At 58.0% G+C, this 24,516-nt stretch overlaps 14 protein-coding genes across 14 annotated transcripts in view; 7 read left to right on the top strand and 7 right to left on the bottom strand.

The window, feature by feature from the left end:
• The window catches only part of SPRG_20058 (hypothetical protein), a gene marked incomplete at both ends in the record, with an annotated part of 3,599 nt that extends 1,609 nt beyond the window's left edge, over positions 1-1,990 (top strand). The window contains 8 exons of the mRNA XM_012344618.1: positions 49-273; positions 781-930; positions 974-1,083; positions 1,135-1,294; positions 1,318-1,382; positions 1,435-1,518; positions 1,563-1,808; positions 1,856-1,990. Of these exons, the coding sequence (XP_012200008.1) occupies positions 49-273; positions 781-930; positions 974-1,083; positions 1,135-1,294; positions 1,318-1,382; positions 1,435-1,518; positions 1,563-1,808; positions 1,856-1,990 (1,175 nt within the window). The remainder of the gene's footprint in view (positions 1-48; positions 274-780; positions 931-973; positions 1,084-1,134; positions 1,295-1,317; positions 1,383-1,434; positions 1,519-1,562; positions 1,809-1,855) is intronic.
• A 2,511-nt stretch (positions 1,991-4,501) lies between these two features.
• SPRG_06008 (hypothetical protein) lies at positions 4,502-5,485 on the top strand (the record flags this gene model as incomplete). Its single annotated transcript, XM_012344579.1, has 1 exon — positions 4,502-5,485. The coding sequence occupies one exon, from the start codon at positions 4,502-4,504 to the stop codon at positions 5,483-5,485; it is 984 nt and encodes a 327-aa protein (XP_012199969.1).
• A 424-nt stretch (positions 5,486-5,909) lies between these two features.
• SPRG_06007 (hypothetical protein) lies at positions 5,910-6,492 on the bottom strand. Its single transcript, XM_012344578.1, has 2 exons — positions 6,359-6,492; positions 5,910-6,306 (listed from the first exon to the last, which is right to left on the bottom strand). Exons 1-2 carry the CDS (start codon positions 6,482-6,484, stop codon positions 5,983-5,985), a joined length of 450 nt encoding a protein of 149 aa, XP_012199968.1. The 5' UTR covers positions 6,485-6,492; the 3' UTR covers positions 5,910-5,982.
• An 818-nt stretch (positions 6,493-7,310) lies between these two features.
• Positions 7,311-9,230, top strand: SPRG_06006 (hypothetical protein). The gene has a single exon (XM_012344577.1). The coding sequence runs from the start codon at positions 7,336-7,338 to the stop codon at positions 9,154-9,156; it is 1,821 nt and encodes a 606-aa protein (XP_012199967.1). The 5' UTR covers positions 7,311-7,335; the 3' UTR covers positions 9,157-9,230.
• On the bottom strand, positions 9,219-10,393 carry SPRG_06005 (hypothetical protein). The gene is made up of 2 exons (XM_012344576.1): positions 9,904-10,393; positions 9,219-9,856 (listed from the first exon to the last, which is right to left on the bottom strand). Exons 1-2 carry the CDS (start codon positions 10,357-10,359, stop codon positions 9,329-9,331), a joined length of 984 nt encoding a protein of 327 aa, XP_012199966.1. The 5' UTR covers positions 10,360-10,393; the 3' UTR covers positions 9,219-9,328.
• Positions 10,394-10,920: 527 nt separating this feature from the next.
• SPRG_06004 (hypothetical protein) lies at positions 10,921-11,637 on the top strand. The gene is made up of 2 exons (XM_012344575.1): positions 10,921-11,414; positions 11,458-11,637. Exons 1-2 carry the CDS (start codon positions 10,949-10,951, stop codon positions 11,538-11,540), a joined length of 549 nt encoding a protein of 182 aa, XP_012199965.1. The 5' UTR covers positions 10,921-10,948; the 3' UTR covers positions 11,541-11,637.
• Positions 11,478-12,679, bottom strand: SPRG_06003 (hypothetical protein). Its single transcript, XM_012344574.1, has 6 exons — positions 12,337-12,679; positions 12,206-12,289; positions 12,056-12,158; positions 11,793-12,008; positions 11,676-11,744; positions 11,478-11,629 (listed from the first exon to the last, which is right to left on the bottom strand). The coding sequence occupies exons 1-6, from the start codon at positions 12,654-12,656 to the stop codon at positions 11,573-11,575; spliced, it is 849 nt and encodes a 282-aa protein (XP_012199964.1). The 5' UTR covers positions 12,657-12,679; the 3' UTR covers positions 11,478-11,572.
• A 614-nt stretch (positions 12,680-13,293) lies between these two features.
• Positions 13,294-14,489, top strand: SPRG_06002 (hypothetical protein; the record flags this gene model as incomplete). The annotated part of the gene is made up of 9 exons (XM_012344573.1): positions 13,294-13,298; positions 13,350-13,419; positions 13,468-13,548; positions 13,603-13,748; positions 13,794-13,935; positions 13,986-14,059; positions 14,113-14,161; positions 14,211-14,386; positions 14,435-14,489. 9 exons carry the CDS (start codon positions 13,294-13,296, stop codon positions 14,487-14,489), a joined length of 798 nt encoding a protein of 265 aa, XP_012199963.1.
• A 90-nt stretch (positions 14,490-14,579) lies between these two features.
• On the bottom strand, positions 14,580-15,229 carry SPRG_06001 (hypothetical protein). The gene is made up of 4 exons (XM_012344572.1): positions 15,179-15,229; positions 15,068-15,114; positions 14,926-15,016; positions 14,580-14,873 (listed from the first exon to the last, which is right to left on the bottom strand). Exons 1-4 carry the CDS (start codon positions 15,180-15,182, stop codon positions 14,659-14,661), a joined length of 357 nt encoding a protein of 118 aa, XP_012199962.1. The 5' UTR covers positions 15,183-15,229; the 3' UTR covers positions 14,580-14,658.
• Positions 15,230-16,408: 1,179 nt separating this feature from the next.
• On the top strand, positions 16,409-17,760 carry SPRG_06000 (hypothetical protein). The gene is made up of 4 exons (XM_012344571.1): positions 16,409-16,846; positions 16,893-17,210; positions 17,268-17,467; positions 17,520-17,760. Exons 1-4 carry the CDS (start codon positions 16,421-16,423, stop codon positions 17,698-17,700), a joined length of 1,125 nt encoding a protein of 374 aa, XP_012199961.1. The 5' UTR covers positions 16,409-16,420; the 3' UTR covers positions 17,701-17,760.
• A 389-nt stretch (positions 17,761-18,149) lies between these two features.
• SPRG_05999 (hypothetical protein) lies at positions 18,150-19,490 on the top strand. Its single transcript, XM_012344570.1, has 4 exons — positions 18,150-18,583; positions 18,627-18,938; positions 18,985-19,184; positions 19,231-19,490. The coding sequence occupies exons 1-4, from the start codon at positions 18,470-18,472 to the stop codon at positions 19,406-19,408; spliced, it is 804 nt and encodes a 267-aa protein (XP_012199960.1). The 5' UTR covers positions 18,150-18,469; the 3' UTR covers positions 19,409-19,490.
• Positions 19,491-19,843: 353 nt separating this feature from the next.
• SPRG_05998 (hypothetical protein) lies at positions 19,844-20,720 on the bottom strand (the record flags this gene model as incomplete). Its single annotated transcript, XM_012344569.1, has 3 exons — positions 19,844-19,966; positions 20,028-20,336; positions 20,385-20,720. The coding sequence occupies 3 exons, from the start codon at positions 20,718-20,720 to the stop codon at positions 19,844-19,846; spliced, it is 768 nt and encodes a 255-aa protein (XP_012199959.1).
• Positions 20,721-21,394: 674 nt separating this feature from the next.
• On the bottom strand, positions 21,395-22,589 carry SPRG_05997 (hypothetical protein; the record flags this gene model as incomplete). Its single annotated transcript, XM_012344568.1, has 4 exons — positions 21,395-21,572; positions 21,626-21,825; positions 21,867-22,178; positions 22,233-22,589. 4 exons carry the CDS (start codon positions 22,587-22,589, stop codon positions 21,395-21,397), a joined length of 1,047 nt encoding a protein of 348 aa, XP_012199958.1.
• Positions 22,590-22,922: 333 nt separating this feature from the next.
• Positions 22,923-24,092, bottom strand: SPRG_05996 (hypothetical protein; the record flags this gene model as incomplete). Its single annotated transcript, XM_012344567.1, has 4 exons — positions 23,758-24,092; positions 23,395-23,706; positions 23,146-23,351; positions 22,923-23,100 (listed from the first exon to the last, which is right to left on the bottom strand). Exons 1-4 carry the CDS (start codon positions 24,085-24,087, stop codon positions 22,923-22,925), a joined length of 1,026 nt encoding a protein of 341 aa, XP_012199957.1. The 5' UTR covers positions 24,088-24,092.
• Positions 24,093-24,516: the final 424 nt, after the last annotated feature.

Raw genomic sequence — 24,516 nt, 5'->3', positions numbered from 1 at the left:
GTGCCAAGGCAGCATGCGTCGCATCTCGTTTCATATTTCGCCCCCAAGCGGCCCTTCAGTACTTTGGCACACCCGACGCCTACGGTGCGAGCGACGACGTGGCACCGATGCTGGTCGCCGTGCAAGGGCGCCCACTGCCCATGCTCGCTCGTCATTCCAGCGCCGTCGACGCGCTCCTCGTCGCCTTTTGCGCTTGCACGGTGATCAGTATCCTCGTGTGGCAACGGAAGAAGCGCATCGCTGCGAATGGAGCCGATGCACTCGTGCTTGTACGTGACGTGGGCATGCCCCTATAAGTCTCTACCTGTACACATGAGTACAATTTTGTATACAAAGTAAACTATTGATGCCCAGTCGCAGTTGCCTGTCGATGCACCGCACCCGACTGGCCTGGAACACGCGAGGAACAACAATGGACACCAGCGACTAGCTCGCGAGCACGAAACTCCAATTCCGGGCCGTAGTATCAGTGTATCGATGTATCAACAGCAAAGATACTGCGTTGTTAGAGTCCTGCGAGCGCCGGTACGAAGCCCCTCTCAACCCTGTCCACGCGTCTTGCATCGAGATCGATACGACCTCACAGCATACGTGTAAATTGCATCAAGTGTGGTCGTGGTCAGCGCCTCCGAACGAGACGCTCACCACGACATCGTTGCGTGTTTCACTTTAAATTCTATTGTTCCGAGCTAAAATCACAGCTCTTTACAATTATTTTGTATTTCGATACAAACATCACGTCAGCTTCAAAAACGAAAATATCACATATGGCCGATCCAGCACGGACGAGCCTCGTGGCGGGCTGTCGCCGCCAGCTCTGGTCGACCGCGATCGCGACCTTCGCACACGGCTTCGCCTTGCTCCTTGGCATCCTTCCGCCTTGCATCTTCGTGCCCATGGGCAAGATCATGGGCCACGCATGCTACGCAGGTAGGCTTCGCTACCTAGCGCTAGCGACCTCGACGTCGTGTAGCGGGCTTGCGGAAACATATCGCAAAGAAGAACGTCGCCATGGCCTTTCCAGGGATGTCCGAGATAGAGCGCAAGCAGCTGCTCAAGGAAGCGTACCAATCGACGTGCACGGTATGCTGCCAACGAGTAATACTCTTCGCATTCATGTGTCCACCTGAACAGTCGCTGCTCTGGTTCCTCCATCTTCGCGCCTTTGGTCGATGGAAGCGCATGGACCGCTACGTCGAGATAGCATTCCCAACTGCGTATCTCGACGATGTCGCCAAAGGCCCTGTGCTCGTAACCTCGGCGCACCTTGGTGGGCGCCACGTCGGCGCCGGTCGTACGACTGATGCTCTTGCGTAGGGTGCTGGGAGCTGCTTCCGTTTGTGCATGCTGCGCCGCATGTGCCAATACGCAGTGTCTATGCAGTACGAGCTTTTCGTGGCTCGGCGATTCGTAGATACATAATGCGTTGCGTAGCTCTACCGACCACTCCACAACGCGGCGCTGGACCGCGTCGTCTTGGGCCTTCGCCAACACGACCCGAGCATGCACCTCTTGCCGGTTGCAGCTCGCTTTGCATCCTTGGTCGTCACGCGATAGGTTAGGACAAGCACTGTCTTCCGAGACTGAACTCGATTCTCAAGTCACCGGACCCCCACACGATCGTGGCTCTGGTGTGCGACCAGCGCCCTAGTCACAACCACGTGCCCGTGCGCTTCTTGGATCGTCCCACGTTTTATGCCCCCGGCGCCGCCGTCTTGCACATGCGTAGCCACCGACCCGTGTGGTTCACGGCGCTCTTGCATGCCCCGTCGGGCGCAGCAAAGCCATTTCGCCTCGTCACGATTCCCGTATCGATCTTCTCGACTTGGGCTGTCGAGCTTAGCCACTGCAATAGGTCATTGGACGGGACACGGACGTGATGCAACTCGATTTGATCATGCAGTCGTACGCCGATATCGTGTCGGCGTGCGTTCGCCAAGCGCCCGCGCAGTACATGTGGTTCCACGACCTCTGGCGCGACGCTGCCTAGTGCCAAGAACGCTTTTGCTCGTCGCTGCAGACAAGGAACGGCGTGGCAAAGCAACGCCACGATCCAGTCGGCAACACGTCTCGCACGTTCGCTGCTCTCGAACATCGCGTCTTATATGAACGGAACGGCTCGTTGGCACTACGTTCTTATCGCTGCGCTGACAGCGATGCATACCCAGGCACAATGATGTACCCATTGGGTTCCCAGGATCGATGCTCGACGAGAACGCAACCTTGGACAAGCTGACACCATGCTTCTCGGCAGCCCAGCGACGGGTGACGCGAGCTTTGACGATTCGCAGCTGCAAAGAATGGGATTGGAGTCAAGGAAAAGGGCGCGGGTACAAAACAGTGCATTTTAACCACCTACTACGTGGACGGAGCGCAGCCCCAAGCGCCGGTGGCGATCTTTTGGCACGTGGCCGATTTTGAGAGGACGCAGCTGTTGCTGGCAGCAACGTAGCTATCCAAGTGTGGGTGGCAGTCGCCTGAAGCCACGGTGCCCGCATCCGGGCAGCTGACACCGTCGGGCGAAAGGCCTGCGCCACTGCAGATCGGGCCATTGATGCAGTACGTCGCATCGCCTTGCACCGATACCAACGTGCACGACTGGTGGGGTCGCTCAGTCGGACAAGGCGCATCGGTCGGACGGGGACGCTCGGTCGGACACGGCGCATCAGTCGGACGGGGACGCTCAGTCGGGCATGGCTGGTCCGTAGGATGCGAGGGGAGAGCGCATCCCCAGGCACCTGTGGCTAGCTTTTGGCACACGGCGTCATGGGAAAGAACGCACGTTGAGCCAGAAAGAAAGCTCGGTGCGTCGGAGTTGCAGTCTGCCGACGCCACAGCTCCCTTGCGCGGGCACGCGACGCCCAAGGGCGCGATGCCAGCGCCAACGCAAACCGATCCCAAGATGCAGTACGTAGCGTCGCCTTCGACGGAGACCGACGTACATGCCGAGGCCGCTGAAACGAGAGGTAGAAGAAGGCCGAGACGCATGGCAAGGGAAGTAATCCAAAAGTGAGTGGCGAGAGCTCGTGAGGGCAACGCATCGAGTGCCTACTGGGCGCTTGGCTGCTGGCGACAGCATATTTGTTGTTGCAAACATTGCGAGTTTCCAAAGCGATCTCCTTCTCTGTTGCACCATGAAGAGTTCTAGTACAGCCTTGAGACGTCTCTGGCGTCCAACAGGATGAGCTCGCTTGCTTGGTTGCTAATGAGGCTCCAAGAACACTGACAGTGCTTTGTACGCTGAGCTGGAGTTGCGTCGAGGAGACAACCAATGGTTCGTCTTGTGCCCACCATAATGAACAAATTGCTATCTTTTGAAGAGTTTCGCGTCAAGTTGGCAAGACTGGACTTCACGGGAATGTATTGCCGGCATCTTGGCACTGTGATTCCATTTCGTACCGTTTGAAAACTGCATCATTGGATCACAGGCACGAGGAGATGCCTTCTGATGTGTTGAGGTGCAACAAAACCAGCAGCGCCAAGACCTTCAATTGGTGCAGGCGGATTCTTCACGATTTGTGGCGTGCGCGCTCCATCGTGCCCCGCATGATCGCCGTCCCCATCGCACCACAAGCTTGCAAGGTATGCTACCGGTGGCGTCAAGGCAAAGAGGAAGATACATCCGCATGCAAACCCACGAGCAAAAGCTTCTAATGGATAGTATCTCGAACGTGGGCTGTCGCAACCCCACGACACGGCGAGGTTGCACCTCGCCTTGCCACGTATCCACCGACTGCCCCTCTATCTATTCTGTTTGTGGTCCATGAACGTACATTGAAGAATTAATGATGACGGGTCTTGCACTCAATTGCAAGTACGAAAAGGCAAAGTGACGAAGTGCAAATGCAAGGGCCGAACGAAGCCGCCTGCTCGCATCTTTGAAGCCATTTACACGACGCGGTCACTCTTCTGCGACGCAGGCAGGATTCGTTGGGTTCGATTTGTATGTCGTTGACGTGGCCGTATTTCATAAAACACTTTTTTTCTGAGCAGCGCACGGGCAGATGTGGTCGAACCACCAACTGGACCCCGGGAGCTGTCCAAGTCTCTGGTTGCTATGCCACACTGCGAGTATGATGTCTGGTCACGACGTCGCGAGCCGGCGCCTTGGAGCACATGTGAAGCGGCAGAGCGTGCAGCAAGACCACATGGCCATTCGCTGGCTGCCCAAGAGGCGTCCACCGTATTTTATTTTTACAAACTTGACCTTTGTAGGTGAAATAAACCGCATGGATTAAAAATCGCGTTGAGCGCGTCGTCACACTTAGACAGGGTGATTTGATCTGCGCTGTCAGTTTTAGATCATATATGCATTCGCAATACAATAAATCAGATAAAATAGTACCTATAGTCAATGCCTGTTCATTTGTATGCACTTGTGGGATATGGTGTAAAGTGACACACATGCTTGTCAATTAGGACCGCGGCGGAATCGAACCCGCCAGATCCAGCGCGACGTCGTATGTCACCGCAGCAGAAATCATTTTAGAAATCGCTCGGTATGGTCAAGGGATTGCTGTGGTTTGTGGGCGCTATCCTCGTCGCGGCCTCGTCGGCCAAGGACGAGCCGTCGCGTATGCTCCGTGCGGCGACGCACACCAAGGGCCCGACGCACTTGGGCTACCCCATCAACCTTGACGGGCCATTGGACACTGAGTCGGCGCCTCTCGTGACAACCGTTCTCGACGAGCCCAGCCACGATGGCTCGTGGGATGCACCCGGCGACGACGATGGCTCAAAGGACGATGATGATGAGCCCACAGACGATGACGATGAGCCCACGGACGACGATGATGAGCCCACGGACGACGACGATGAGCCCACGGACGACGACGATGAGCCCACAGACGACAATGATGAGCCCACGGATGAACCGGTTGATGATGATACTACGGACGAGCCGGCGGACGACGACACCACGGAGGAGCCACGTGACGACGACGATACCGACGTGCTGCCAGAGAGTGACGACGATCCGATGGTGGAAGACTCGGCCAGCACGGACAAGAACGACACGACGCTCGACCCGAGTCTCTTCGAAGACGACGATATCCTCACCACGGCGCCACCATCGAGCAAGCGCCCGGAAGACTCGGCCAGCACGGACAAGAACGACACGACGCTCGACCCGAGTCTCTTCGAGGACGACAATATCCTCACTACGGCGCCACCATCGAGCAAGCGCCCGGAAGACTCGGCCAGTACAAACAAGAACGACACGACGCTCGACCCAAGTCTCTTTGAAGAAGGGACTCTCAACACGACGGCGCCTGTCAAGGCCATGAACTTGCAATCGGAGAGTGCCGGTACGACAAGCGACAAGACCGGCGACAACACGACGCCGTTCATCGTTGCTGGCGGTGTCGTCGGGTGCGTGGCCATCTTGGCCGTGACGGCGTACGTCCGCCGCCGACCGGCCCAGCCCGAAGACCCGCACAAGTCGCGCATGCGCTCCGTCTACGTGATTGACGCGCACACGCTGTAAATACCATAGCAACCGCTTCTCTTCGTGTCGTAATACAAAGTTTCCATGTGCTTCTTGAAAGGCAAAGTCCCAAGTGCAATTTGGGTTCTCGGTTCTGATTCGCTGTGTGGCGATCGTTGGCTTTGGCAGTTGCGTAGTCGTTGCCCACAACAATAACACGAATACTATCTATCTATCTATCTATCTATCTATCTATCTATCTATCTATCTATCTATCTATCTATCTATCTATCTATCTATCTATCTATCTATCTACCCATATGCAGCCCGATATGCCGCTACCGGCTCTGTACACACGTTCCCCGAAGCATCCTGTCTCGCCTAAATAGGCGTAAATTGACCATGTTGCCGCTACCCAAAGGAGGATTGTCTTTGCGGCATTTAACGGCTTTGACGACCTTAATCGATGCACAGTTGCAACGTACGCCTTGTAATGGCATGAGCAGGGTCCAGAATTAAATGGAGAGATCAATTAATGCACAAATAAGGCGAGCACTCTATGCCTCTGTGGTCGGCGCCGTCGCCGGGGCAGCGGACGTCGCGGCCTCGGCCTCAGTAAGCGGAACGTGGTAGATCTGCACACCGATCGGCCGCTTGAGGTCGACACGACTCTTGGTAATCTGAATCGAGGGCGTGACCCACGTGCCGCACGAGCACTGCGACCCGCTCCACTCGAACGAGCCGAGACGCGCGTTGCACTTTTTGATAGGGCAGTGGAGCTTGCCTTCGGCGAGAAGGGCTTCGTCCATCCACGGCATCGTGTCGGCCATGAAGAACGAGCTGCAGTCAACAACGCCGTTCGGGTTGCGCTCCTTGATCATCTATGCCATCGTCCATCATTGTCAGGCTTGTAGAAGTGGATGGAGGTACTACCTTGCGCAGCGCGATGCGGTGCTGGTGGGGCTCATGCTCGAGGAGATCCTCGGACGTGAAGAGCTTGAACCGGCACATGCGGCAGACGTACTCGTCGACTTCCTGCGTCATGCTGCTTGCGTCCATGCGTCTCGTACCGAGGAATGGCAAACGGCAAGCGACCGGGCGCGTACCCCGGGGTAACCAATCGCATTCGCTGGCCGCGAGCCACCCTAAACCCAAGACCGTGCCTGGTGTGAGCCGGGGCACGATGACTCGGCATTGGCTTCGAACTTCGGTCCAGTCGGAGATAATGTTCCAGCAAATCCATCAGCGTGGATCGGCATGCGAACGGCGCAGTCGTCATCCGCCGGGATAAGCCCATGCGCATGCTTTCAACGAGCGAGCAAACACAAGCTTACTGTGCATGTAGTGGTGTGTCACAGAAGACCAGGTACAGTCTGTATTGTAGTTGGCATGGACCCTCAGCAGCATCGGCGCGTGTTGCTTGTCCAGCTCTTATTCTTGTAGCTTCACTGTGTCGTGCATTGGGACGCACTTCGTTGCCGTCTGTTCCTCTTGCACGGAAACGAAAGCTCCGTGGGACGATCGCATCGTATCCAAATCCCAACGCAAGGAGTCTTGCGATCACGTCTCTTTCCTTGGGCGACGAGAACTCTGCGATTCACTGGTACAGTCGAACCGCCCCCCAAGAATCGATACCATGACGCCGAATGCAGCAACAAGGTAGCTAATGTAGAGCTTGTCGCGCGCGTGCAATTGCTTTGGGAGCTTTCTCTTCTCATGAGAAGCCGTGTGCACAGATTTCGCGTGTGGCTACGGCGCCTCTGGATGCCCCAAACGTCCACGGACGCGTCGAACCTGCGAGACTTGATGTTGAACTTCGAACTTCGGACGGTGTCGAGATGCAACGCGGATCCCACGCTCCCGAACGAAAAGACTGCCCCACTTTCGAATTTGAGCGACCGACCAAAGCCATGGCCCGCGTCGACAAGCACACGCTCGCGAACCTCGAGGCCATCTCGGTGCTCAGCCTCGACTTGCACCTCACGGCCGACTTTGGCCGCAGCGCGCTCGACGGCTACGTCGACATTGAAGCCGAAGTGCTCGCGCCGACGACGTCGTTTGTCCTGGACACGCGCGCGCTGTACATCAAGAGCGCGACCATCGATGGCTCGCCCGTGCTCAAGAAGCAGATCGACGACGAGGTCTTTGGCACGGCCTTGCATCTGGCGCTGCCCGAGGCGGTCCAGGCCGTCGGCGCCACGTTCACGGCGCGCATTTACTACGAGACGACGCCGGAAAGCTCGGCGATCCAGTGGCTTCCAAAGGAGCAGACGGCCGACAAGGAGTACCCGTACCTCTTTACGCAGTGCCAGGCGATCCACGCGCGGTCGCTCCTTCCGTGCCAGGACTGCCCGATGGCCAAGTCCATCTACAAGGCCACGATCACGGTGCCGTCGTGGGCCAAGTGCTTGATGAGCGCGGTCGCGTCGGCCGACCCCGAGACATGCGGCGAGACGACCAAGTTCTTTTACGAGCAAAACGTCGCCGTGCCGTCGTACTTGATTGCGATGGTCATTGGCCACCTCGAGAGCCGCGAGGTCGGGCCCCGCAGCCGCGTCTGGAGCGAGCCGAGCATGGTCGATGCCGTCGCGTACGAGTTCGCGCAGACCGAGGACTTTCTCCGCAACGCCGAGGAGATCATGGACCAAGAGTACGTCTGGGGCCGCTACGACATGGTGTCGCTCCCGCCCTCGTTCCCGTTTGGCGGCATGGAGAACCCGTGCTTGACGTTCGCGACGCCGACGCTTCTCGCGGGCGATCGGTCGCTCGCCGACGTCATTGCACACGAAATTGCCCACTCGTGGACCGGCAACCTCATCACGAACCACACGTGGGAGCACTTTTGGCTCAACGAAGGCTGGACCATGTGGCTCCAGCGCAAGATCATGGCCAAGATCTACACGGAGCTGCACTTTGACTTTGATGCGATCATTGGCTGGAACGCGCTTCTCGACTCGGTCGACCACTACGGCCACGACCACGAGTTTACCAAGCTCGTGCCGGTCCTCGACGGCGCCGACCCGGACGACTCGTTCTCGAGCGTGCCGTACGAGAAGGGCTTCAACCTCCTCTACTACCTCTCCAAGCTCGTTGGCGACGCCGAGTTTGAGACGTTTGCCAAGGCGTACGTGCGCGCGTTCCGCTACAAGACGGTCACGTCCAACGAGTTTCGCGACTTCTTCATCGCGTTTTTCGCAACGACCAAGGGCGACGCGCTCGCGACCATCGACTGGGACGCGTGGTTCTACGCGCCCGGCATGCCGTCCCGGCCCGCCTTTGACACGACGATTTCCACGGCGTCGGCCGAGCTCGCGGACCGCTGGCTCCAGAACGCGGGGCCGTTTGCCGCCGCCGACATTGCCAACTGGACGTCGTCGCAGATCATTGTGACGCTGGAAACGATTTTGGAAAAGTGCATTGCGCGCGGCGAGTTCCTCTCGCACGACGTGCTCGCCGAGATGGGCGCCTTGTACAACTTGGTCGAGACCAAGAACTCGGAGGTCCGGTTCCGCTACCAGACGCTATGCGTGCGCGCCGAGTACGCCGTCATTCTGCCGCAAGTCGAAGCGTTCCTCAAGGAGCAAGGCCGCATGAAGTTTGTGCGCCCGCTCTACCGCGACCTGTACAAGTCGGCGTTTGGCGCGGAAGCCGCGCGCCGCATCTTTGCCGAGTGGAAGGACAACTACCACCCGATCGCGCGCAAGATGGTCGCCAAGGACCTCGGCTACTAACAACAGCCTCTCTCCGTCGTTGTGGTAGAACTGCTGATAGTACTAGCTCGAATCAATACATGTGCATTTCCCCATTCCCCATTGCGATCGAGAGGTTGAGATGGTGGCTACGTAAGAATAAGATTGGCATTCAGCGGCCGCGCGGGATGGAAAAGTCAAAAGCGCCGGCTTCTTAAATGGAAAGCTGCGTCGTCGGGTCGTGGGGCAAGGCGTCGTCGTCGTCGTCGTCCTCCATGGCTTGGACCATCAGATGGGCGTCGCTGCCGTGCAGTGATTCCGACATCAAGTGGTGGTTCTCGCTGCCGGCGGGCATATCGTACTTGTGGTTGTCGGCGTCCGTGCCGTTGAGCGCCTGGATGAGCTGGGTCGCAGCCATCGCGTTGTTCTCGAGCAGTTGCTGGTCCACGAGCGCGTGCGCCGACGATTGCTGTTGCGCCAGCTGCTGCTGGACGAGCTCGTTGTTGGCCGCTTGCAGCAGCTGCGCCTCCGTCATGCCGGCGTGCACCGACGACGGCATGGGGATTTCCATCGTCTCGCCCGATTCCGGGTTGGGCGCATTCGCCGCGTTCGCCGCTTGCGTCAAGGCGCTGAACCGGTTGTGGATGTCCTTCATGGTAAACACGCCAGGATGCTTCTTCTCAATGAGCTTGAAGAGCTCCGAGCGCGAGCCTTTGACCGCGTGCGTGATCTCCAAGAGGTACTACACAAGAAAGAACACGTGAGCGTCATCTAGGCGAAGCGGCCTACTTGGCACGACTCGTCCCAGAGCATGCGCTTCACGGACGGGTATCGTCGCCACGCCTCGGCCGAGAGCTCGTGGTTGTGCACGAGGTTCTTCTGGGCGATCTGGATCGAGTACTCCTTGCGCTTCGCGTCCCACTCGGTCTGCGCGATAAAGCGGAATGGGCACTTGTCGCCTGACGTCGCATGCGACTTTTCGCCCTCGACGCACATGAACTCCTTCCGCCGGTACTCGGGCAGCGCGATCGTCGCGCTCTGGAAGAAGCGCCGGGACCGCGTCTTCTCGCGGCCATTGCGCTTCTTGTCCATCTGGTTGAGGTATGACTGCATCTTCTGCGTCCGCTTGGCCACGAAGCACGAGTTGGTCTTGTGCATGTAGCGCTCGAGCTCCTCATCGAGGTGCTTCCAGTCCTTGCACTTGGTCGGGAACCCATCCGGCGACGCAGCACTGCCGTTGGCCATTGTTGCAAGAGCCGGGCGATCGAAAAATAAAAACACCCAACTTTGACCGGATAGAAACACCCAGTCCTATTTGCAGGGCGCTTTGTTGACGCAGCCGCCAGTCGTCGCCTCGTGGCCGCTTGATGCCCAAGAGATCTTTGTCATACACGCTGGAAGCAGAGACGGTAGCATAGCGCTGGCCGTTGCATGAAGACATGGACGATCGTGGCCAGGCGCGACGGCCACGTGAGCCTTGCGCCACCCAACTTTCGGCCGAATCTGCCGATGTTATCCGGATATGGAAGGGACGGCCAATGTCCGGAACAAGCGATCTCTGATCCGGAAGCCGACGCATCGCGCAACGCGACTTTGGTTCTGGCCTGTCTTGAGCGACGGCGGGCTTGCAGCCGCTTCAAACCGAGCTTGACAACGCTTGCAGAGGCTGGCAATGCCGTCGTACCGATCCAACGGCAGCGTCCGGATAATGGGCGGCTACATTTAAATTTGGAAGTCCGGTTGCGTGTATCTAATGCACCACCGCACTGGCTTGGAAGGCCTTCCTTACCGGATAAAGGGTCCATCATCCGGAAGGATTCGCTGCAGATCCAACATGGAGGCGCTGCTCCTTCGGTGCCAATCTGCCGCCGACGTCGAGGTCATCCTCGAGGGCGCCTTCTCGAGCGTTCTGGAGATGAGCAACATGGCGTCTCTCCATGAGGCCGACGCCCAAGTCGAGCTCCACGACGTGGTCTTGGCGGCGCTCTCGCCGTCGACGTCGTCCGACCTCGAGCAGACGCTCAAGGCCGTCGGCAACGCGCAGCTTCGCCAGCTCTTGGCCGACCTTCTCCATGATCAGCGGCGTGCCTTATGGCGAGAGATTTCCACGCGATCGGGCGCCTGTCCATCGCTGCCAAAGATGCTGGATGTCCAATGGCGTGTGCAGGTGACATCCGACCCCACGCATGACGCCGGTCGCGTGGAGCCCATCGCGCTGCTCGAATGCACGGGGCAAGAAGCGCAAGTCCATTCAGCTCAGTTCCCGGCGCTGCGATCGATTCAGTTTCAACTGACAAAAGGTACAAAGGCCACTCGACCCCGCGTTGTCTGCACACGTCCTAGGGTCGGCGGACAAAATGGTATCCGAGCTGCACGTGATCCGCGACCAGATCCAATTGCTGCAGAGTACATCTCGTCTTGCTTAGGAACCTTCTCCTTCTAATCAATCAATACGTGTCTACTCGTCCGAGTCGTAGCCCGAGTGGTATGCGACTTGGATGCTCGACTTCTTGGCCTAAACAGAGCGCATTGAATGGTCTTTGTACGAGACATTGGCTTACCGAGTGGGTCGGCTCGGCCTCGTCGTCGGCGACATCGATCGCGCCAATCTTGGCCAAGCGACGCGCCAGCTACGAGAGCGTTGAGAAGACCAGAAAACACGAGGATGGGAAACCTACGTTGACGGTCGGGAACTCGTCTTCCTTGCCGGCGCGGAGGCCGTCCGTGAGCCCTTCAAAGCCCACGATGCGGTCGTCCGACGCAATGCCATCCTTGAAGTAAATGACCGTCGGGAGCACGCGGACGACGAGCTTGGTCACAAAGAACGGCGCCTTCTCGGCGTCTAGCTTGAGAAACTTGCACTCGATGTGGCGTTTGGCGACCTTGGCCATGTGCTACGCAGATATATGCTCGTTGGCGATGGCGGCAATTGGAGCCATACCATATCGATGATCTTGCAGCGTTCAAAGTCGCGGTGGTAGAAATGGACGACGACGCGCGGGCTCGATGTGACTTCCTTGAGGAACTCGTCCTGCACGATTTCGCTACGCCACATCGTACATGCGTTTTGTCGGCAAAGAAGGGTTCGTACCGGTAGTCGCCGTGGCCCTTGGCGAGGTTCTCTTGCTTGACGCGGTACTGCTCTTGCAGCTGCTTCATGCGGAGCTCGCGAAGTCTATGATGGCCGGATGAGTGTCGTCGCGCGCCATCGCGTATGCGCACCGGAGAAAGTCGGGATCGTCTTCAAAGTCATCTTCAAAGTCATCGTCGTCCTCTTCGGCGCTCGTCTTCTGGGCGTGAAGGTTGTCGTGCTCGTAGTGCTCGGGCTTGACGGTCTCGCGGATGAATTGCGTTTCTTGGGCGTCGAGGTTCGAGAGCAGCTGCTGCTGCTCGGCGACCTTGGCTACCTGGCGCTGCTGCTTCTCGTGCTCCTCGCGCACCTTGAGCTGCTCCATGGCAGCACCCATGCGGTCCTGCGCCTCGAGGTGGTCCTCGGCGCCAAAGAGCCCGGAGCCCCCGACCATGCTAAACTTGCTCGCCATTGCGCCCCTTCCAAAAGTTGACTGTCGGTTCGAAGTTACTACTTTCGGCATGGCCAGAAACGCGTCACATGCCACGTTTCGAATGCCGAAAATAAGAGCGCTCGGTCCCGATCCCATGGACTTCAAGTAGCTTGAAGTCGGCGTGCCAAGCGTCCATGGGCGCGCAGTCAAGTGACGTCGTGAGCGTCGAGGACGACAGTGAGATCGTGCAACTTCTCTCCTGGCAAGACGCTGCACGGGGCTTTGCATTCGGCCGCGATGCCGAAATTAACAACTGCTTTGGATTGGTCCAAACGACGGAAATACATTGAATGGACCAATGCATAGCCTACATACCAGTTTACGCACACGCAATTGGCTTAAAATCGCTACCGTCGCTGCTGCTGCATCCTGAGGCACGCCAACAGACTTCTCGTCGCAACCGGTCCTCGCACGGCTTATACGTACATACATACGTATCTTGCCGAGATTCGTCCTACTTGGTCTTTGCCGTGATGCGTCGGCCCCGTCGAAACAACTTCGTCCCATACGTCGCCGCGCGTGCTCCAATGTGGCACATGCCACCAACAGAGCATACCCCGGTGTACGCCGCGTGATGGCCAATGACACAGTGCAACGCGCTTGATTGGTTTTTGAGATGAGGTACGAGCCGGCGACTCTCGTGGCGTGGCGCTCACGACGCTGCATCAACAGCGCGCAGACCTACGACGACGTGTGTGCCAAGGGCAAGGAGGAAGCGGAGCAGCGTCTCATTGACCATCTTGTGCGTCGGCCTCCGTCGCTGTTGCAGCATGCCTCACATCGGTTGTAGCAAGAGTTTGGCGGGGACGTCTGGAACATCAAGTCGGGCTGCATGGGCTGCAAGACGAACGCCAACAACATCGCGCTCAAGGTACCTCAGGCTTCGGTGCTCGAGGCGGCGACAAACTGCGCTGTACATTGGTAGACGTGCAGCAAGTGCAAAACGGCGCTCTTCTGCGGCAAGGACTGCCAGAAGAAGGCATGGAACATGCACAAGTACGAGTGCATGGTCATGAGCACGATGCAAGAAATGGCGGTGCCGATGTCCGACGCGCCCGCTGTCTACGACCTGTACGTTGTCATCGTTGGATGAACCTCGATCGTCATGGGCGGTAGGGTCCGGTCGTGCCTCGAAACGCTGACGTGGAGCCCGAACGCCAAGGAGCTCACGGACGAGTCGCTTTTGCTCGTTGCCAAGAACATTGGGCTGACCGGCCCCATCCTTCCGGGCTGGTTTACAAGCATCAACCTCGTGCAGGTTGGCTCGTTTCCAGCATCGGCCAATACAACTGATGTGCTCCGGAATAGCACCCCGCGAGTCAGACGGCGTACGTCAAGGCCATCATTGTGCTCTTCGCGCTGCTTCGCGACGAAGAATGCTGGTACTTTCGCTGCGGATCGAGCTCTTGGACCGCAGCTCACATGGGATGTGCAGGACGCGCGACTCGGACAGCTTTCCCCGCTCGTCTTACACCTTTGCAACGGTACGCAGTCGTCGTGTCGTCCCTATGGTTGACAACTGGAGCTCTGTAGACGATTCCCAAGACGGCGAGTGCGCGTGCGACGGCGCTGGCGCATTTCCTGGAGCTGCAAGGCCCGCTCGTGCTCTTCACGGCGTGGATGCAGGACCCGCAGCCGCCGGCGATCCAGTCCGTGCCCTTTGAGAAGCGCCTTATCCATGGTCTCATGGATACGCTCCTCCAGATTGAGTACGTTGTCGTCGGTATGTGCATGTGGCTCATGGATGATACGTGTAGAGAGATTCGCAGCGCGATCGACGCCTTCATGGATGCACCTGAGGCGACCCATTGATCATAACGTTATGCGTCTGCCTCTGCACCGAGGCGCTGCACCATTCACGTGTTGTGGTGGAAGAGAACGCGACGGGTCGTCGTCGTGGCGGTTGCCGATGTGTTGCGTGTCGGTGCATATCGGACAAATAAGGCTGGATTGGAGGAGGTAGTAGGCTCGTATCGACTGTCTACGCGTGCTGGATGGACGGCGGCTTGAGTCGCTGCTTGGGCTTGTCCACGAGCGGCGCGACTTCTTCCAGCGGATCGTCCCAGTCGTGGTACGACATGGTCGTGCCAAAGAGCTCGGAGGGCAGCGGCTCTTTCAGGCTCGCACATCGAAGGCGCGCGAGCTGCCGCCGCCACAGAACGATGCACACAATCCAGAGCACGCCATAGACGCCAGCTACAAACCAACGACACTGAGCCAACATCCTCGACACATCGCGGTGGCCTACCCGATATAAAGCACGAATCTGACGACGACTGCGGCGTCTTGACCTTTGGAATAAAGCGCGGCTGAAGGCGCAGGAGCGCGCCGAGGCAGAGCTACACACCAAGATACGCTAAGATCTCATCGCATCCGCGTCCGAAGCGTACGAGGAACATGGCGCCCGCGAAGGAGAAGATGCTGCAGCAAAGGTAGCCTACGCGTCGGCGCTCATTAGCCTCGGTCGCGCTCCATGGCCGGCGGTCGATGGCTGGTCATACCCATGGCGCAGTCTCGTCGGTCGTTCTTCTTCTTCGTCGTGCGAATATCGAACACTGAATATGGCGACGACGGACGACTCTCGAATGGTGGTTTTGACTTGTATTTTGTATGACGCCTCCACGGTATGCAGCTGGTTCACAATCTTTTAAAGGTGATTTTGGCCAATCGGACGCGCGTGTTCATCCCGACAGAGCACAGGAAGAAGCGCCAGCTTGGATCCATTCACCAAGAGCACAGACACTACGAGGGCTCTCATGTCAACTCGATCGTCTCGAGTAGCTTGAATGATGTTGCCCGTAGGACTTTGCTTCGAGGCGGAAACGTTATTAGACGAGCTAAAGAGTTGGATCGTGCTGCTTGGATCGGACCAGTTTATTCTTCGCGGGGATCGGTCTTCTCGTCCCTCCAACAGGTTTCTAAAGCGTATTTGGACAGTGTAATTCTTATTGCTTGGTTATTTGATTGCATCAGTGCGTGAACAATGAAGTAAAGAGGCGACTGGGATGAGACGTCGCGTTCGGCTATGTGTAGAACCGATGCGTTATCCGCTCTGGAACGCTGGCAACGGTCGCTGGCAACGGTGGACCGTCAATGCGGTGCCATACAACCACGTTATAGTCGTGTTTTTCGACAAAGTCAGTTCGGTTCCCTCCCAAATTTGTGCATTGAGCTTGCGATGTATGCGCAACGACTGCATCCATAAAATCCTCGCCGCATCGACGCCGTCGGTTGGGTCGCTTCTATTGCTGCAAGAGAGGATGAGGCGGGACAAAGACGCGAAAGTGGCACCGGTGGACGGACTGGAACAGTACACGTAGCAAGCGAACGTCGCGGGATCTCAACTGGAAGCATCGCCAGCCGTGGCGTGGCTGTCGCTGTCTCAGTCGCGGGTTGTGCCGGCTCCGAAAGAAAGTGAAGTCGCCTCCTGGAGGCTTGTAGGAAAGGGCAATTTCAAACGACCCAATCAGGGCGCGCCAATTTGCGGCCGTACAAACCACCGCGATAGCGTATTCCCTTGGCCACGGCTTTGAAGCAGACAGACATTGCAGCATAGGAACACCGTCGCTGCACAGGTCGCTGCACTATCATAGTGCTTACAGGACCAGCAGCCACACTCGGTTCGGCCAGCCAGCGTGCGGGTAATCCAGGTCGTCGCACGAGGCGGCCAATCAAACGCGACCTCGGGATGTCGCACCTTTGTGTTCCTATCGTATCGAGCGCCAGAAGCAGATTGGCCCAGAATGACAGACACGGACGCAGCGACGACTCTCCCGTCGCTTGAGGACCTCAAGATGATCAACGAGATCGCCGAGCTCCTCGATGATGCGGGCTTGGCGTCCGCGTCGCCAACGCCGTCCGTCAAGAGTGACGACGCGCCGGCGGCCAAGATCGTCAAGACGCAGCACTATTACCGCAAGCGGCAAAAGGACGAACGCCAGTACCTCCACGACCAAGTCAAGGAGCTGAGCTCCAAGCTGTCTGTGCTCACGACCATGAAGACGCTCGAAGCCGATCAGTGCTCGCACTGGGAAAAGGTCGCCCGCACGCAGAAGCTCGGGTCGCAAAAGGCGGCGCTCGAGAACGCGCGGCTCAAACGCGCCCTCGAGGACCAGCTCAAGCTCGCCGAGGCTCTCGACCAGCTCCTCGTCAAACGCCCTCGCCTTGCGGTAAGGATGTCTTGGCTACAAGCTGCATCTCTTATCCGATCGGTAGACGTTTCCGACCATGGACGTGATCGACTGGAAGCTGCGCAAGCTGCCCATGGAGCCCAGTGCGCGCGAGACGAGCTTCCACGCGATGTTGAATGACGCGTACGACCACGTCGACACGAATTTTCTCCAAAAGGGACTGTACGACTCGATGGACCACCTCCGGTCGCTCGACGTGTCGGCCAACGAGACGGACGATGCGATCGTCATTGACGTCCAGAGCGTCCGCCAGATCGCGAGCAACTATTTAACGTGCAGCCAAAACTTTTGGTCGCTCTTGAGCGAGCACGAGTACCTCAACCTCCCCAACGCCCACCTCCAAGTACGTACCGCAAAGCTTTGTACAGACTGGGTGCGACACGACTCTCTTTGTGACTAGGTGCTCGAGCACTTTGGCTCTGACGGCATCTACTTTCGGCATCGCGCCCTCATGCCGCAGAAGAACCCGTACTCGCAGCTCCTCTGGGGCGTCAAGCGCTTCTACGAGAAGAATCGTGTCGTACTCGTCTTCAAGACGGTCCTCGAGGACCAGCGGTATCCGCCGGTGCCCGGCCTGTACATTGGCAACCACACGGCCGCGTACGACCATCGTTTTTGAAAGGAGAAGGCGCTGAGCTGCAGAATGACATAGGATCATCATTGAAGCAGTCGACGAGATGTGGACCTGCCGACGCATGCACATGCTCGGCCAGCTGCCTGTCGAGCCGCCCAAGCAAAGCCCGCTCTCATCGAACCCGAGCCACTTGATCTGCGACTTTATCTTGCACCAAATATCGCCGACGTTTGACGCGATCGAGAGCTTGATCGTTTAAGAAGCACCGAATGTTTGGCTCTCTTATTCTAAACTCGTGGCTTCAATGACATATCTACACACACGCAAAACCACCTCGTCCATATCCAAGCTGCGCGGTACTATGGCGTCTGCGAGTGGCCGTGCACGGAGGACGAGACGGTTGGCGCAGCTCCTTGCGCAAGAAGCAACATTGCATCCTCCTAAAGGTTTCCATCAATGTACAAAGCTTTTAGGCGCTCAGATCCTCCACGCAAGTTGGTGCCGAACGTGGTTGGCAGAACCTCGCTGGCTCTGCCCGCTAACTACAGGTGTCTATCGTTTCTTAATCAATCAATCCGATAGCACCGGCGGTGATGCACATGCATTTCCACCATCGGGCGTGGCTTCAGCGCCATGAGCCACCGCAATACCCATGGCTGATTTCTTCTTCGTTCTCTCGACCTTTCTCTGCGCCCTCCGGCTGCCACGTTATGCGAGTATCCGGCACCTGCATTGGCCAAGAGGCTCCATTTTTAGCCAATCCACGACGACATGACCGACGACAGCAACGACAGCTCGCCGCTCGCACCCGTGTCGGACGACGAGCCCTTGATCGACGCCGCCATCGTGGACAGCCTCCTCGACGAGCCGTGTCCGAGGCGCGTGCGGAAGCGGCAGAAGGACGAGCTGGTCTATTTGCGCAAGCAAGTGGCTGAGCTCAGCGCGCACCTGGCCGCCCTCACGAACGATAATGCGTCCAAGCTCCAGCACTGCAGCACGCGCTGGGAGCGCGTCGCACAAAACCAAAGATGGCGGTCCAGCAAGCGACGATGGAGAACGCGCGGCTCAAGCGGTCACTCGAAGACCAGCTGCATTTGGCGACAGCGCTCGACAAGCTGCTCGTCAAGCGCCCACGCCTCGCGGTACCGCGTAGTACGGCGTCATGGATCGTTCTTATGAAGATAGGTCATGTCGGTTGCCGACACGGCCGACTGGAAGCTCCGGCGCCTGCCGTCCGAGCCTGCTGCGCGCACTGCCGCCTTGGACGCGATTCTCGCCGACGCCTACGAGAACGTCGAGTCGCTCTTTGTGCGGTCCCGGATTCTCGACGCTGCACCGGGGCACCGCTCGCTGACCGTCACCGAAGTCGACGACGCACTCTCGGTGGCTGTCGAGAGTGTGGCTGTCTTGCCCCACGCGTTTCTGGACGCGAGCGAAAACGTGTGGACGTTCTGGGCGCACAGCGACGGCCTCCAGCTCTCGTTTGCCCGCTACGAGGTAGTGCGACTCGAGTCCATCACCGACTATCCATGCCAACCGCTAGCGCCTCCAAACGGTTGGGAACGACACCGTCTACTGTCGCGTCACGGCTTGCCTCGAGGAAGGCGCGCCGTGCATCGGCATGCTCTACGCCATCAAGCGCTTCGTCCAGGACGATCGGGTCGTCTTTGTCCTCAAGACAGTTCTGGAAGATGAAGACTATCCGTGGCCACCCGGCTTGCTCGTTGGCAACCACACGGCGAGGTACTTCACTGTCGCCAATATTGCATACCCAAGTGCGATATTCTAGCATCGTCGTCGAGGCGGCCGGCGAGAACCAATCCATTCGCCGCATGGTGGTCGCGGGCAAGATCTCGACCCAACTACCGGACGAGAGCCCTCTTGTTGGCATGCCCACCACCATTGGCGAAGTCGTGCTCAAGATCGTGCGACCCGTTTTTGACACGCTTGAGTTTCTGTTGAGCTAGCCAAACAATGACGACGTGTCCCTTGGACGTCATTTTCGTGGTGGTCGCTTTCATAGACTTGTCCAAAACAGACACATGTGCCGTCTCTAACGACTTGGAGGCCGCGAGACCATCTTATGCAAAAGTTGATTACGAATCTTCAAGCGCCGACGACGACGTCTTGTGCTCGAGGGTCCGAAAACCCTTTTTCACGACATGCGCAATGGCATCGATCGCACGCATGTTCAAGCTGCAGAGTGCACTTGATGGCGGTAGCTCGAGCGGATAGCGACCTTCGACTGCAATGCGCCGAAGCGTGCCTCCTTCGACAGCCTCCACCACGATGCTACAAAGCGAGACTGAGTGCATAGTGAAATAGCCACGTCTACCTCTGCGTTTCATTGACTATGACAAGGTGCGGTGGGGTCGGGCAACGCTCGTCGCTTAACATCGTTTTCAGCACGATCGTCGTGCGACCTGGCTCCACATACCGCTTGAGACCTGCGAGCGCGAAGAGCGTTGGCCTCGCCCCGACAAAACCGGTCTCAAAGTGGCAGTAGACACTGTCGAGCCCGAAATCTTCGCAGTCCGTCTAGCAGCAACGCGCGTGAATCGCCATCAACGAGAAAGCACAGAAGACCTCGGCGCTGGTCGATGATGCGTGGCACGCTCCATTCCAATGGGACCAAATCGCTTCGCCGAGTACTTGGTAGTCGGCAGCGACAAAGGCGGTGCTTACGTACGTCACGGCAGCGACGCCACTCGTCTCGGTCATGACCGACGCGTGTCGGTGCCCGATCGGGTGCTGAAAGAGCTGTGTTCGAATGTGCATGGCCTCAAGGCTCCGAAATGTGTCGTTCAAGAGCGCGTGGAAGGTCTCGGCGCGCTTCGATACATCAGTGGGCATGCACCGCAGTTGCCAGCTCTCGAGGTGCAGACGCTCCGGGGGCTACGCCACCAAATGTGAGCAAAAATACAGGTCGAACCAACGGCGTACTAGCGCGCGGTGGTGCTTGGTGAGCAAGCGCTCGAGTGTCACAATGAGCTGTCGCTGGTCGTGGACCGCACGGCGGAGCCGCGTGTTGTCAAACGATGCGCTCTTGACCTCGAGCTTCTGGCGCCGAGCGACCTTTTCCCAGCCGTTCGTGCTGCGCTGGACTTGCAGCCGCTTGGCCTCGACGAGCGACGTGAGGATCGCGCTCAAGCTGGCGACTTGCGTTCGCAGCGCCGCCATCTCGGCCTTCTGACGCTTCTGGTAGTGCTCGGACGGGCGGCTTTCGTCCATGAGGCTCTCCATGATCGCTGCATCGATTGCGTCCACCGCTGCGCTCATGTCGATAACTGAGTGCTGCCCTGCTGTGACGCACGCTGATTGGCTGCAAGTTTCGATCCGCGATCGTCACACACACGCAAAATCGGCGCATGACGTGGCACGAGGAGCGGCGTTCAACGAACATGTCATGCCAACCAGTTTCAACTGTTTAAACCATCGAAGAAATCCTGCGCTGGCAAAGGCATCACGCATCGCCATGTCTGTCGTGGTTCAACTGGATGCAACCACAAGGCGAGCCTTGTTTTGGTTGCAGTCCGGACGAACGCTGACCACTGCGCGCCTGTCACCTGATTGCAAACGCAGAGGTGGTCCATAATAGGAGGAGTACAGTCAGCGATAACGCAGGTAAGGCGACTCACACTCTGGAGTGAAATCGTGCTGCTATATATGTACCGGTCGTTGATACGGTGGGCTCAACGTTTTGCTTGTCGTCGAGCAATGTAGACGACGCAGGGCGAGCCACGAGGACAATCCCTCTGACGAGGCTGGATCTACAGCTCGCTGGAGCCAACGCTTTGTTTGGCCATCGCCGTGACGCAATTCTGTCAGGCGCCTCTTTGGGTATCAAAAGCTGACGCAGACACTGCTCTTGCAGCGCAATACATTTACCATGACCAAATATGCGTATAGCCTAAAATGTTAACCCAACATGGAAACATGCATCAATTGAACGCTTAGCTGAAGAGTTGCTCAAGCGTATCGAAGACGAGGCGGACCATCTTGAGGACCGCGTCGCTCACGCGAAGGTTTTGGTGACGCAGAGGGTTCTCCATCGGGGGCTGGGCAGGCAGTTTACCCTGGACGCAAACGCGACGCGACGTCAAATTCGGACCGATGGCTTGGGCCACCATACTATAATCACAAGTGTGAGTATGGAATATACACTCCAATGGCAGGTTTCGCACCACGCCGAGTAGTTGCCGACGAGGACACCGGGGGGCACGGGGTGCGACTCGTCGTCAAGGACGCTTCTTTGCACGATAATGACGCGGTCGCCAAGCACGTAGCGCTTGATCGCATACATGAGATACATGCACGGCATCGTCGCATCCAGGCTCACGCTCATGCGAACATAGACTCCATTTTCATCAAACCGCTCCACAATCTACAAGGCTTAAGAAACCAGATTCTAGATGGACATCGAACCTCGAGACGCAAATGCTGCGGCGTGGTTGTTCCTGACGCATTCCAGACGGACCAGAAGCGGTCGCCAATTTCAAGATACGGCCCGGTGACGTTGACCACGCTCTTGATGGACACGAGAATCATGTCGTTGTCTTCTGCCACCCCCAATGACCGGTGCCCTGGCGGGTCATCCCAGATGCCACTTCGCACAAACATCGTTTCGAGGGCATGATACGCGTCGTCGACGATCGCGTGAAAGGCCGTGGCGCGGCTGCTGGGGTCTGTTGGGAGGCGGCGCAGCTTCCAGTCGGCCATGTCCATCATCGGTGTCGCCTATACAAATAGCAAAATACTTCGGTGTCGGCGGTCGCTACAGCGAGAGCATACCGCGAGCCGCGGGCGCTTGGCCAGCACTTTCTCGAGGGCTGACGCCAGCACGAGCTGGTCTTCCATCACCCGTTTGAGGCGAGCATTCTCCAGCGTCGCCAACTCGGACGCGAGTTTCTGGTTGCGTGCAACTTTTTCCCAATAGTTGCTGCTGGTCTGCACCTGCAACGTCTTGGTGCTGGTGAGCGCGTCAAGCTGGAGCTTCAAGTCGACGGCTTGCTGCCGGAGGTACGCGAGCTCGAGCTTCTGGCGCTGCTGGTAGTGCATCGGCTCACTCAACGAGGGCGTGGGCGCGAGGATGCTGTTGACGATCGCCGCATCGATGAGGTCGTTCATCGCCGACGCGTCGTCCTCCATGTGTGATCACTGCTGGAAAGTGCGCGCTCGGATTGGCTGGACGTTTCACATTGCCCTTAAGCTGGCCAATCACAGGCAGTTGAGACGATTTTGGCCGAGCAAGCAATCACGACCTGAGGGCAGGAGGCCGATTTCGTTGCGACGGGAAGAACCAAGTCCACGCCCATTACCAGGTTGCCATTATGGCACGAGCGCAGACCTTATTGCACCTCAAAGTAGTAAGCACATGACATTTACCAGTGGTCAAAATATGAGCTTTGTTGCGGCCCCTACATGCGTCCCCGCGGACCCTGTCCATAAACGTCCTCTATAAATGTGCATACGCCGATATTGCTAACTCAGCGTGGCTTCCAGTTCGTCAAACACAGACCGAAGCAGCTTGAGCACCGCGTCGCTGATGCGACCGGGTGAGTGGAAGAGCGGGTTCTGCTGCGGCGCTTCGGCCGGCAATCTCCCTTCGACGACCATGCGTCGGATCGTGCGGTTGGCGCCTGCTGCCTGCACAAGGATACTAGCCGATCTATCAGCCACATGTTGCACGCGTCTATAGTCGTACCACGCGTTGTGGTTGCCAACGAGTTGTCCAGGCGGCGGTGGGTGCATCACGTCTTCGAGAACTGTCTTGAGGACAAAGACGATCCGGTCTTGGAAGATGAAGCGTTTGATCGCATACATGATGTACACGCAGGGTACATGGCTCGTCGTGTCCAAGCTCGACGACAGCTGCACGTAGACGCCACTCGCGCCAAAGTCTTCGATCAGCTAGTACACATGCTTGGCAGTCTCTCAAAAGCTTTAAAGATACCTCCATGCGGACGTGCGGCAAGGACGCGCTGAGCTGGCCATGCCAGCGCGACCAGATCGCATCGCTGCACGCGACGAAGTCCTTTGAAATGTCCGCGACGCTCTGCATCGACACGCGAATACTGTCGTCGACCTCGTGGACGCTCAAGCGTCGGTGTCCGATCGGCGCATCGAGGATGCTCGTGCGCACGAGGAGCGTCTCGAGGTGCGTGTGGGCGTCGTCGAGCATCGCATGAAAGGCGGCGGCGCGGCGTGTTGGCTCCGACGGCAGTCGTCGGAGCTTCCAGTCGGCAACGTCTTGGAGCGGCAGCGCCTACGCAGCACGATCAAACGCCCAAGTCGTGGTGCCAAGGCTGCTCATTACGGCGAGGCGCGGCCGCTTCACGAGCAGCTTCTCGAGAGCGCCCGCGAGCTCGAGCTGGTCTTCGAGCACGCGCTTGAGTCGCGTGTTTTCAATGAAAGCGCGCTGCGACGCGATCTTTTGGTTGCGCGCGGTGCGCTCCCAGTGGCCGACATCTGGCGCGTACCTCGCGGATGCCAGCGCGTCCAAGTGCGTCGAGAGCAGTGCGACTTGGCTGCGGAGGTACGCGAGCTCGGCACGCTGCTTCTTCTGGTAGTGCGCCGGCGCGCTCAGGAGGCTGTCGACAATTGCAGCGTCGAGCTGCGCCTCGTCGTCGGACGTCAGCGATTCCATCACAATGAATTTATCCTCGTTTGTGATTGGTCAGTTTTTGTGTCATAATGGCGGCGACCATGAAGAGGTAGGCAGTAAGTCGATCGGTGGCAACCATCCGAAATCCTCGACGACGTCATCGATAGCATTTTTTGGGGTGTTAACGACGGGCGCAGCCGGCGTAACATCGTTCGTGATGGTAGCTGCGCCGGAGGGGCCGTAGCTGGGGGGATCATGACACCCACGCTCGCAAAGTCAGGTCCGCCGACCATGGTCGGATTCATTGATGGGGTTGCTTGCGACCGCCAGCTCGAGTCCATCGTGAGCTCGTTCACCTATGAGAGCAAGCGGTTGATTTCATTTCCATCCAAATGCGCGAGCCCAAGCTCGGTTGCAGGACCCAGGTCTCAGTTGGAGAGACAGGACGTTCACGGCGCAGACGACGAATTT

This window comes from Saprolegnia parasitica, assembly GCF_000151545.1.
Source record: "Saprolegnia parasitica CBS 223.65 unplaced genomic scaffold supercont2.18, whole genome shotgun sequence".
NCBI lineage: Eukaryota > Oomycota > Saprolegniomycetes > Saprolegniales > Saprolegniaceae > Saprolegnia > Saprolegnia parasitica.
The sequence above is the reverse complement of the archived record's forward strand: the minus strand, read 5'-3'. Positions and strand labels throughout refer to the sequence as shown.

Excerpts from the sequence above, each read along its gene's own strand:
- SPRG_06007 (XM_012344578.1), bottom strand. The coding sequence starts at position 6,484 with ATGGACGCAAGCAGCATGACGCAGGAAGTCGACGAGTACGTCTGCCGC. Across the intron at positions 6,307-6,358 it reads ACCGCATCGCGCTGCGCAAG|ATGATCAAGGAGCGCAACCC; the intron begins GTAGTACCTCCA and ends ACGATGGCATAG.
- SPRG_06006 (XM_012344577.1), top strand. The coding sequence starts at position 7,336 with ATGGCCCGCGTCGACAAGCACACGCTCGCGAACCTCGAGGCCATCTCG.
- SPRG_06005 (XM_012344576.1), bottom strand. The coding sequence starts at position 10,359 with ATGGCCAACGGCAGTGCTGCGTCGCCGGATGGGTTCCCGACCAAGTGC. Across the intron at positions 9,857-9,903 it reads TCTGGGACGAGTCGTGCCAA|TACCTCTTGGAGATCACGCA; the intron begins GTAGGCCGCTTC and ends TTTCTTGTGTAG.
- SPRG_06004 (XM_012344575.1), top strand. The coding sequence starts at position 10,949 with ATGGAGGCGCTGCTCCTTCGGTGCCAATCTGCCGCCGACGTCGAGGTC. Across the intron at positions 11,415-11,457 it reads TCAGTTTCAACTGACAAAAG|GGTCGGCGGACAAAATGGTA; the intron begins GTACAAAGGCCA and ends CACACGTCCTAG.
- SPRG_06003 (XM_012344574.1), bottom strand. The coding sequence starts at position 12,656 with ATGGCGAGCAAGTTTAGCATGGTCGGGGGCTCCGGGCTCTTTGGCGCC. Across the intron at positions 12,159-12,205 it reads AAGGGCCACGGCGACTACCG|CGAAATCGTGCAGGACGAGT; the intron begins GTACGAACCCTT and ends GATGTGGCGTAG. Across the intron at positions 12,009-12,055 it reads GCTGCAAGATCATCGATATG|CACATGGCCAAGGTCGCCAA; the intron begins GTATGGCTCCAA and ends ATATCTGCGTAG.
- SPRG_06001 (XM_012344572.1), bottom strand. Across the intron at positions 15,017-15,067 it reads TCGCGGGCGCCATGTTCCTC|CTCTGCCTCGGCGCGCTCCT; the intron begins GTACGCTTCGGA and ends CTTGGTGTGTAG. Across the intron at positions 14,874-14,925 it reads AGATTCGTGCTTTATATCGG|CTGGCGTCTATGGCGTGCTC; the intron begins GTAGGCCACCGC and ends GTTGGTTTGTAG.
- SPRG_06000 (XM_012344571.1), top strand. The coding sequence starts at position 16,421 with ATGACAGACACGGACGCAGCGACGACTCTCCCGTCGCTTGAGGACCTC. Across the intron at positions 16,847-16,892 it reads TCAAACGCCCTCGCCTTGCG|ACGTTTCCGACCATGGACGT; the intron begins GTAAGGATGTCT and ends TCCGATCGGTAG. Across the intron at positions 17,468-17,519 it reads ATTGGCAACCACACGGCCGC|GATCATCATTGAAGCAGTCG; the intron begins GTACGACCATCG and ends AGAATGACATAG.
- SPRG_05999 (XM_012344570.1), top strand. The coding sequence starts at position 18,470 with ATGGCGGTCCAGCAAGCGACGATGGAGAACGCGCGGCTCAAGCGGTCA. Across the intron at positions 18,584-18,626 it reads TCAAGCGCCCACGCCTCGCG|GTCATGTCGGTTGCCGACAC; the intron begins GTACCGCGTAGT and ends TTATGAAGATAG. Across the intron at positions 19,185-19,230 it reads GTTGGCAACCACACGGCGAG|CATCGTCGTCGAGGCGGCCG; the intron begins GTACTTCACTGT and ends GCGATATTCTAG.